The 10,586-nt window shown below is 44.0% G+C and overlaps 2 protein-coding genes and 1 pseudogene across 2 annotated transcripts; 1 reads left to right on the top strand and 2 right to left on the bottom strand.

Moving 5' to 3' along the window:
• The first annotated feature begins 572 nt into the window (after positions 1-572).
• LOC145418717 (neurotrophin 1-like) lies at positions 573-2,157 on the top strand. The gene is made up of 2 exons (XM_080287054.1): positions 573-590; positions 1,354-2,157. The coding sequence occupies exons 1-2, from the start codon at positions 573-575 to the stop codon at positions 2,155-2,157; spliced, it is 822 nt and encodes a 273-aa protein (XP_080143180.1).
• A 2,955-nt stretch (positions 2,158-5,112) lies between these two features.
• Positions 5,113-6,000, bottom strand: LOC145418705 (neurotrophin 1-like; annotated as a pseudogene).
• A 2,720-nt stretch (positions 6,001-8,720) lies between these two features.
• On the bottom strand, positions 8,721-10,586 carry LOC145418699 (uncharacterized). The gene is made up of 3 exons (XM_080287040.1): positions 10,569-10,586; positions 9,852-10,058; positions 8,721-9,410 (listed from the first exon to the last, which is right to left on the bottom strand). Exons 1-3 carry the CDS (start codon positions 10,584-10,586, stop codon positions 8,721-8,723), a joined length of 915 nt encoding a protein of 304 aa, XP_080143166.1.

Below are 10,586 nucleotides of genomic sequence, written 5' to 3'. Positions count from 1 at the left end.
AAGTAGCCTAGATCCGACAAGGAATTAATGGTTAGGATATCTGATTATAGCTGTAATAACTGGCACACTGTCATAAAGATGTAATGGTCTCTTCTTTCGTCCTCTGTTGCAGTTACTGACATCATTCTTATCATCATCATCATCATTATTATCCTGTCCTTTTTTAATACGTATAGATCTGGGAGACTTTTTAATATGTATGGATCTGGGAGGCCTTTGATATGTGTCAGCTCAAAAAATAGGACTGTCATTCATCATCATCATCATCATCAGTCATTCCTCATTATTCCCAAGGTAAATTATGGTGTCCAGAACTTGAGTCCCCAGCAGAAGGCGGCAATAAACCTTCTCTCCACGGTCAGCATTCAAGGAACGTAAGGTTAATTTCTCCTTCACTGCTCTGGAATTCCTCCCCTTCGTCCCCTGGTGATGTTGCTGATCCGCTATTTTAAGCACAAGGGCAGCGGTGCGTATATAATGCAGGCGCACGGTATATAAGAGTGGGTGGAGAGGGAAGGAGACACACACACACACCTCCCTCTTAGACGATTCCCTTCCAGCCCTAACAAAAGATGGCGATTAGGTTCTTGGTAAGTTATAGCAATGGGCAATATGAGGATGAAGTGATAGGGGAAGGAGTGTGACGCGTTTTGTTCCAGGTAAGAGAACTGCTGGGATTCGGGAACGGGCTGTGTAGTCAGACTGAGAAATATTTAAGAATAATTAGAGAAGGTTCTGATATCAGGCCTGATATATACAAGCTTCCTCTATGTCAGAGCTTTTTTGGATGTCAGACAGGTACAATATATTGGGAAAAATCTGTTGCAGTCTTGTGAATCTGTGACACTGTAAAGTACACATATGAGTACTACGATGATAAACTTACTACTGCAATGAGGATTGAATAAAGTATTTTGCACACCACCCATGAAGCTTAGCTTATAACAAAAAAGAGTAATGATAAATTTAACAATTTCTGTATTTTCTTAGTTCTATCGGACTTAGTTTGACACGTTCAATATCGCTGGTAGATCTGAGGCAACGGACATTATAAAAAAAATCAGTAAAACTACGTCCTGCCAACTTACAGGGGCATAGCCAGAGATGAGGGCAGGGAAATGCGTTTCCCACAGTATATGAAACTTCTGTTTTATGAACCGTACTGTTTTACGTAACAGTTGGATTAGCCTGAGGAAACAAGAACATTTTTACAAATATAGGCTATTGCTGAAAGACTCGCAGTTTCTTCAGCATCCATCAGTTTTAGAGGGAGGATATATAAATTGCTGCTTACTATGTACCAAAACTGGATGAATGCAAAAATAAGCCAACTAATCCCAACTCCTGGTGTAGGTGTGGCTGGGTGTTGTGGTTGTGGTCCTCGGTGAACAGACCTCTCACGTCAGGATCAGCTATGGCAGCACCCCGACGGTCCAGCAAGGCTCCTCCACGACTCCCCACAGTCCCCCACCCCCACATCCCCAAGGCTCCTCTTACTCCCAACAATCATCATACTCGTACACCCCACGACCCAACTACCCCCAACAGTCCTCCTACCCCCAACAGTCCTCCTACCCCCAACAGTCCTCTTACCCCCCAGAATCTTACCGCCCAAGTCCCTCCTACGGACCACCACAGCCGTCGTACTCAGCCGAGCCAGCCTGTGCAGCCGAGACCACCAAACCCTGGTGCCTCAAGGACGACGAGTACCCGACTTACGAGATCCAGCACGAGGCCGAACAGCACGCTGACAACCTGCTGACGCTGTACGCTGACGTGGCCGATCTAAATACTGCATTGTCTGTGTACCGTCCCAAGACCCTGGACGAGGAGACTTACCTCTGTCCCTCAGACACCGCCTACGTCAGGCCACTGCGAGCCGTCAATACTGAAGGCAAGTGGCGCATCATCGTCAACGGCATCAAGATTCACTACCAGATTCTCACCCAGACCACCCGCATCGAGGAGTGCCTCAACCCTGGCTACACCTGCCCTCTGGTGCCCGAGTGCTACAAGTCCAAGTGCCTGCAGAAGTCCATCTACCACCACTTCCTCGTCTACGACCCCTACGATCAGTACTTCCCCTTCGCCATCGAGACTTTCAAGCTGCCGGCCAGCTGTGCCTGCCTGCTTGGTGCATACACTATCGATCACTAAGCAGACCCAAGAGCATCTGACGCCCCTGGTGACCTCCAACCTGACCTGACCTAACCTGAGTCCTGACTCGCGTGAGCGGAGAAGGAGCTGCGTCTGGTGAGGCAGACAAAGTGGTAACCCTACCTCACTACCCCATCCCATATCCCATGGCATTACATAGAAAGTCCTTCTTATTTGTTGACGTTTTTTGACGTTCTTTGTGGTCATTAGGTTTACAGTATTTAACAGAAAAGTTGCTTATTAAAACTCCATTCCTGCCTATAAAAGCTTCCCCTTATTTACAGTATGAAATATAAGGAAAAGGCTGATATTTTTTAGCACATCAGCAACATATCGCGAGGACTTCCTATGCACAAATGAAGAAAGCAGTTCTCTAGTCATCTCATACGACGAAGAATGTACTTAATATATAAAAGCACATATTTCTGTATACTGTGTGTGTAGCAACTCTTGCATATGTCACGAAAACAATATTTGTGATAATAAAGGTCTTTTGACATAGCCCCTATTAATTTCTGTATCCTGTAGTCATCACATGGAATCATTGTTATTTATAAAGTTATGTCACTGAGTATCATGCTTTCTGATGTATCATTAACTTGAAGGTCAGGACATCTCCGCCATTTGCATTAGTGGGACAATATTATACTTCCCCTTCATCTCACGATACAAAAGACTATAGTTAATTCACTTTAAGTTGGCCCAAAGTTCCCTCCTATTGCAGCGTATTTCACGTAGCTCAGTGGCAGAAAAAGAGAGTAGCCTACTATGGCTCTACATACTTTCTGCGGCACTTCTTTGTGACTAGCATCGTATTCTAGTCTTAATCCACTGTTATAACTCGACAGACAAGATGGAAAGATGACAATTTTACGCCAAGGTTAAGTGAACAGTGTAGTATACGTAGTAAGGCAAAATAATATTAAGTGACGTAGTTGCTCACAAATGACGTATACTCGAAATATATGAGGTAGATCTTCAAAAGTTTTCTATCCTAGATTTAGTACAAGTGACTGAAAGAATAAAAACACAAGTTCTGATGTTTTATTGATGCAAAGCTTCAAATAATATCCCCTCCTGTTTTCTGTTTTCGATGGTGAAGGGAAAATAATGAATTCTCTTTCCTGATCAACCTTATTATTGTACATTTGTGGGAATCGGAGGCATGTTTAGCTTCTTATTTTCAAGGCCACTTCTCCATTCCTTTTTTTTTTTTGACGAAGACTTGGGATTTATGCCTATGTACTACACGAAGGTCATTCAATCTATGCTAAGTCCTAAGCTTCCCCCAGACTACGACATACAACCCTAGCTTTACAATCCAGGCCCCCATTTTAGTTCTAGGTGTAAACAGGCTTGGGTAAGGAAGATTTTGCCCGTACGTGTTGTGGTTAGCCTAGGAATCGAAGCCGATTGGAAGAGAGTCTTAAACCTCAAGAAAAAAGAAAGGTAAATAAATAAATAAAATGAATGAATAATTGATCGAATGAATGAATAAATAAATAAATAAAAATAAATAAGAAAAAGCCAGTTCCCCATTACCCTTACTAGAGGTGTAAGGGCATGAGGTAAGGGCACCGTAGTCCAGTATATTTAAAGGTAGATAACCAGGCTTCCCTTGATGGCATTATAGGATAAAAAAACCTCCAGTCATCTCCATTATCATCTCAGTACGATGACGTAATTTTTTCTTCTCCCTCCCTCGTAAAAAAGGCTCCCCGAAAAGAATAGTTTAAAAAATACCAGCATCAACTCGTACGGTATCATGGCGCATTATATTTTTTTCCTTGCTAATGACTGAAGGTTTTGACTCAGGAGATGCCACTCGCAAGGAAAGGGTTATAAATGATCCCCGTTAACCCTTTCAGTACGATGGCGTCTTTAAAAAGCTGTGTTCTTGCTCCCTCCTGACATTTTTATTCAGTTTAGGAGATTTATTCTGTACTCAGGAGCTGGAGGGAATTTCAAGGTGACAACTGTTCATTTTCCAGTATTGGTAACAGACGACCATCAAGTAGTTCATTTATCTATCTCTCTACCTACCTATCTATCTATCTACTCTTTTTTATATAACTAACCCTCTCCTTCTCGGGACAACTCTAGTATTTTAATCCACTTGACCTCAGATGATTATATTTAGCTAAGAGTGAGTCGTAGGAGACTGAGTGTTCAGTGCATTAGCTTCTTTTATGAGACACTGTTCACCGTTACACTGCAGGAATAGTGAAGATAAATGCAAGGTAATTATTTTCCCTGAAGGTTGGCTTATGAGACCCAAACATGAAGTGACTAAACAGTTTCAGTCTCAGTGCGTTCCTCATTCTTTTTTTTCAGTAATCTCAGTTTCATAATCAATATAGTTTGTAGCGACGGGGAAAGAAAAAAAGGATGAAATAATAGCGAATAGGGATATAGATTTTCGTGGAATCTTTGAAAGACACACGTGGATGCGAAATATTTATTTACTTATAACGCCATTCAACTTCAGCTTCACACTATAAACAACTGCCCTACAATATACAACTTCATAAATTAATTCGTATCACAGAGATGACTAGAGAACTGCTTTCTTCAGTGGTGTACAGTAAGTCCCTCGTTATATGCCGACAGTGTGCTCTAAATTATCAAGTTTGTCATTTATCCGGTGTTGAAAATTGTGGGAAACTAGTAATTAGCTTTATAATTAACAATGGAATTTTGAAAGGCAATTTTCCTGCTAATTACTGTGGACCTAATGGCCAAAAAGACCATAAAAACGTCAGCACATAACAAGAACTTTCCGTGTAACGCCAGGGAGGGTGGCGCTGGGAGGGTGAGGCAGGGTCACCACTTTTGCTGCCTCACCAGACGCCGCTCCTGCTCCGCTCACACGAGGCAGGACTCAGGTCAGGTCAGGTCAGGTCAGGTCAGGTCAGGGTGGAAGTCACCAGGGGCATCAGATGCTCTTGGATCTGCTCAGTGATCGATAGTGTATGCACCAAGCAAGCAGGCACAGCTGGCCGGCAGCTTGAAAGTCTCGATGGCGAAGGGGAAGTACTGATCGTAGGGGTCGTAGACGAGGAAGCGGTGGTAGATGGACTTCTGCAGGCACTTGGACTCGTAGCACTCGGGCACCAGAGGGCAGGCGTAGCCAGGGTTGAGGCACTCCTCGATGCGGGTTGTCTGGGTGAGAATCTGGTAGTGAATCTTGATGCCGTTGACGATGATGCGCCACTTGCCTTCAGTATTGACGGCTCGCAGAGGCCTGACGTAGGCGGTGTCTGAGGGACAGAGGTAAGTCTCCTCGTCCAGGGTCTTGGGACGGTACACAGACAATGCAGTATTAAGATCGGCCACGTCAGCGTACAGCATCAGCAGTTTGTCAGCGTGCTGTTCGGCCTCGTGCTGGATCTCGTAAGTCGGGTACTCGTCGTCCTTGAGGCACCAGGGTTTGGTGGTCTCGGCTGCACAGGCTGGCTCGGCTGAGTACGATGGCTGTGGTGGTCCGTAGGAGGGACTTGGGCGGTAAGACTGCTGGGGGTAGGTGGGTTGAGGTGGATAGGTGGGTTGAGGTGGATAGGTGGGTTGAGGTGGATAGGTGGGTTGAGGTGGGTAGGTGGGTTTAGGTGGGTAGGTGGGTTTAGGTGGGTAGGTGGATTGGGGTGGGTAGGTGGGTCGTGGGTTGTATGACTGTTGGGGATGGGGAGGGCGTGAGGGGCGTGGGGGTGGGGGTCGGTGGGGAGGCCTGGATGGAGTAGAGTGGCCACGACCAAAGCTCACGTGGGACGATCTTTCCCCTACGATCGCCGTCACCACACCAAGAATAATCTGCAGCAAAATATGTTGGACAAATTATCCATACATTCTTTATTATGTCACGATTAAAGTGTCGTTTGTAACAGGTAGTGAATTGATCCATGATGATTCTGGAACTCATAAATTGAAAATAATGTAGCAAATAGATGGAACAGTTTAAATTAATAACGATAGTGTCTTTATAGTATTTGTGTATGGCAGGTGATGTGAAATGGCATCTGTAAAGAAAAATACCAAAAATATGTGCAGATGGTTAGACATGTGAGGAAGATTCAGGATTTCGGAGGCTGGAATGTGGAGTGAGTGAGTGTTTGTCCCATTTCACAGGGCATGCTCTTCGTAGTTCTCCCTCTATTATGCCTTCTTTATACTTTCTTCCCGCGCCCTACTTCACCCTAAGCTTAGGTGTGAAAAAAGAAGTCAAAATGATGTTCACAGGGGTATAGTTAGTATTAAAAAAATGGGGTGGCTATGCTTAATTTTGATGTGGGTCTGGGGTGTTCTTCCGGAAATCTGAGATAGCCACACCAGGCATATTTCAGGGGTTGTCAGAGCCACCCCGGTCACCCCTCTTGCTACGTTTCTGATATTGGTGACGAACTACAGTATCTAAAATATGCCACTGGGTTTTTCTTCACAAATCTCGGTAAATATTTAGCAGAAACCACAACGGGCATTCAGGCATTTTGTAGAGTTTTCTGTTTATATCTCATTATTTTGTGTCACTTCTCATTAATGACTCTTCATTTACGAATTATTTCTTTCCATCCTTAGGGTTTTTCATTCCTCCTGGTGATCAATTATCCTAGGATCATTTACGACAGAAATGACATTGGAGAAAAGCGTTAATAAATGACGAGATATAGACAGAAAACACTTCAAAATACTTGAATTTTAGGTATGACTTCTGCTAAATATTATCCCAAATCTCTGCCTTCCTACTCACCAAGAGTCTGAGTGCCATTGTTGTACGAGATTGTGAAGCCGCGGAAGTGCAGTGTGTCTCGTTCCCTCACCACCCACGCTTATATATACCTCTCCCACCACCACTCCCAGCCCGCCCTTGTACTGAAAATAGCAACGTAATGCACAGGAGGCCGGAAAAGCGAAAGTTCCAGGGCAGTGAAGGTGGGGCTGAACCTTAGGAGCGGCTACTTGGAGGGACGAGAAGAGTGGTGACGGCGTGGTTGACCGTCGGCTTGGTGAACGTGAGGGATGATGGAAGTTGCGGTCACCAGAATCGTCTAACTAACTACCGGTCAGCCGCGGCCATCCGTCTTGGTGACATATGAGCTTTTGAACCATCTGTCAAACATTGCGTCTTGGTGATAAATGAACTCTGAACCCTCCGTCTTAGGGACATATGAGTTTTGAACCCTTTGTGACTGTAATATATAAACTTTGGATATTCCATCTTGGTAGGAAACGAGCTTTGAAACTTTTATGAGACAAATTAGCATTAAAGTTTTCGCACTGGTAAAATATGCGCCTCTGAAACCTCCATCTTGGTATCGTATGAGTCCTAAATGAGTCTGAAGTAAGTCTTAATTTTCTGACTTCTAGCATTTCTCAAAGCTGAATAAAATCGTGGGAAAAAAGTATAATTGCTTCCTAAATTCGGTGACCTTACTTTTTTTAGGTTATTCTTGCTACCTTCAGACGACTTTATTGAACTTGGGAAGGACCCCTAGCAGTGAAGGGGTTGATGGAGGCTTTTTCTAACCCCTCCAGTTCAAAAAATCTTCCCGACAGCCTGGATAAAATCGTCCGGAAAAAAAAAATGTCGCCGGAATTAAGGAACAGAATTGGGATATGTTTGGACAAGTCTCTCTCTCTCTCTCTCTCTCTCTCTCTCTCTCTCTCTCTCTCTCTCAAAATAAAAAGGAAAAAGAAAAAAGTCAATCGTCCACCCCATCCCCCCCGCCCACCGAGGACAGAAGCATATCAGCTTAAATGCAGTGGCTCTTCTACAGATTGCTCAAGCATTCGACAGGAGGGGAGGGAGAAGGAACTGAAGTGCTGTAATCTAAATATAATTTGTGGTTGTGTTCGCCGCCTCGGAGAAAGGGAGAATGCAACTTGCGAGGTGCTTTGATTAAATGTTTACGTGTGGTTCTGAAGTTAATAGCAATAATGATGATGATGATAATAATAATAATAATAATAATAATAATAATAATAATAATAATAAACAATTACCACTACTACTACTACTACTACTACTACTACTACTACTAGCAATAATAATAAAAAGATATAATGAATTTTGCTACTAGTAAGCTCTTTATTGAACCAACTAAATATTCATCATCCTTTAGGGACCTGATAAGTCAATTTCTGTTCACTGCACTCCTAAAATCGACAGTCAAAGGAAAAGACAGTAAATGAAACAGAGATGCTGCACAGCGTTTATTATCTGCTGAGAATCTATACAGTCATAAATAAATATATACATACGTAGTGTTGTATACAAGATGACTAGAGAACTGCTTTCTTCACGTTTGCTTTGTAATGATCGCGCCAGGGGTTAAGTTAGATTTTACACTGCTATTGCCTATAACTCTATACTAGGTTCGTCCTTTTTTTTTTTCCCTCTTTCATAGGTTTTGTGTGTGTGTGTGTGTGTGTGTGTGTGTGTGTGTGTGTGTGTGTGTGTGTGTGTGTGTGTGTGTGTGTGTGTGTGTGTGTGTGTGTGTGTGTGTGTGTGTGTGTGTGTGTGTGTGTGTGTGTTGTTTCCATCAGGAGAGGAGAGATATTGGTGTTCCTCTTTAGTGGTCGATGGTGTAGGCGCCAAGCAGGCAGGCACAGCTGGCCGGCAGCTGGAAAGTCTCGATGGCGAAGGGGAAGTACTGATCGTAGGGGTCGTAGACGAGGAAGCGGTGGTAGACGGACTTCTGCTGGCACTTGGACTCGTAGCACTCGGGCACCAGAGGGCAGGCGTCTCCAGTAGTCAGGCACTCCTCGATCCGGGTCGTTTGGGTGAGCTTTTGATAGTGGACATCGATGTTGTTGACGATAATGCGCCACTTGCCTTCAGTATTGACGGCTCGCAGTGGCCTGACGTAGGCGGTGTCTGAGGGGCAGAGGTAAGTCTCCTCCTCCAGGGTGTTGGGACGGTACACAGACACCTCGGTACTGAGATCAGCCACGTCTGCGTAGAGGGAGAGGACCTTTTCGAAGTGCTCCTCAACGGCGTGCTTGATCTCGTAGGTCGGATACTCCTTGTCCTCGAGACACCAGGGTCTCGGGTTCTCCTTGGCGCAGTAGGGGACTGGAGTGTCGTGCTGGTAGGAAGGTTTGGCGTGGTGGGGTGGCTGGTGGCGGTACAGGGGCTCGTTGGGGTGGTAGGCAGGGGTACGAGGGTAGGAAGGGGTATGGGAATAATGCGGCTGTGGGTGGTACATTGGCTCCTGCTCGTATGTTGGCTCTGGATGGTAATATAGGGAAGCATTTACATACTGTATAACTGAAACTAGTATGAAGAATAAAGAAGCCTATATCGCAAATAACTATATCAGTATAAAGGATAAACGATCCTAAAGCAGGCAACTATTACAAAAAAATCCTATGCTTGTTCTTTTTTCAGTTCAATATTCACTCTGTTTTGACTGCGATGGGTTTGGCAGCTGTGTGAGTGAAACCAAAAGTTCAGGATATGCAGGGAGTCTTATATAGAACTTAAGCTCAAGAAAGTCTGAAAACACGGAACGCAGGGGATATGAAATACTTGGTAGCCTTATAGGTAAAAACAAATTTATAAACAAGCAACCTTATCAACAACTAAAGCTCAGAAACACTTGTAGCTTACATAAGAAAGCAGGGTTCGGGTGGTAAAGATAAAAAGTATATATAATCAACTATATAAGCAACTCAAGCTGAAGAAAGTCTGAAAATACAACACCTGGGTCTGGTTCGTATGTGGGACGGGGTCGGTAGGTGGGTCTGGGTGGGTGGTAGGGTGCGGGGGTGTATGCGGGGGTATGGCGATGGGGGTGACTGTGGCTGTGGCTGTGGGTGGTGTGGGAGACGGCAGGGGAGCCACCCAGGGTAAAGCTCACGTGTGAACTCTGGTCCGCCAACACCACAGCCAAAACCGCGAGGGTAGTCTAAGGGCAAAGTGGTCATGGCGTTATGAAAATCGAAGGTATTCATATCACTAGCGCAAAATTTTCCGTGAAACTAATAGCTCAGTGAAAATACTACCGTCCTTTTTTCATTTACGTAACAATTGCAGCAACTTGCAATTACAATATACTTTTTCATCTATAAAGTACTTACATAAAGGAAATGAATACAAAAATAGACATGTATTCTCCACCTATCCTATATAATTCAACGCACCAGTGACAGAAAATTGAACTGTGTTCCTCCTTTTCCTTTTACCTTACGTTTTTATGAAGGTACTAATGATATGACTTTATATGAAAAACTGAGTACACATCCCTCCCATATACCTTGCGTTTTTACGATGCAGGTAAATATATGAAACAGAAGTTTAATTCTTCATTATTATCGTTACCTCATACGACATTTTTATGAGCTTTGTGATATTCTAATGAGGTGGAAGACATGAAATCGAACTGCTAAGAAAAACTAAAACTGCTATGTCATCTCACCAAAAGTCTGAGAGCCAT

Source organism: Coenobita brevimanus, chromosome 14 (assembly GCF_032717465.1).
Source record: "Coenobita brevimanus isolate Jiangsu-jjx chromosome 14, ASM3271746v2, whole genome shotgun sequence".
Taxonomy (NCBI): Eukaryota; Metazoa; Arthropoda; class Malacostraca; order Decapoda; family Coenobitidae; genus Coenobita; species Coenobita brevimanus.
This window is presented reverse-complemented; position numbering and strand designations above follow the sequence as displayed.

What these genes read in the sequence shown, in the direction of transcription:
- LOC145418699 (XM_080287040.1), bottom strand. An exon ending in CATACGAACCAGACCCAGGT is followed by an intron (nt 9,411 to 9,851) that starts GTTGTATTTTCA and finishes TCAGTTATACAG; the next exon opens with TATGTAAATGCTTCCCTATA.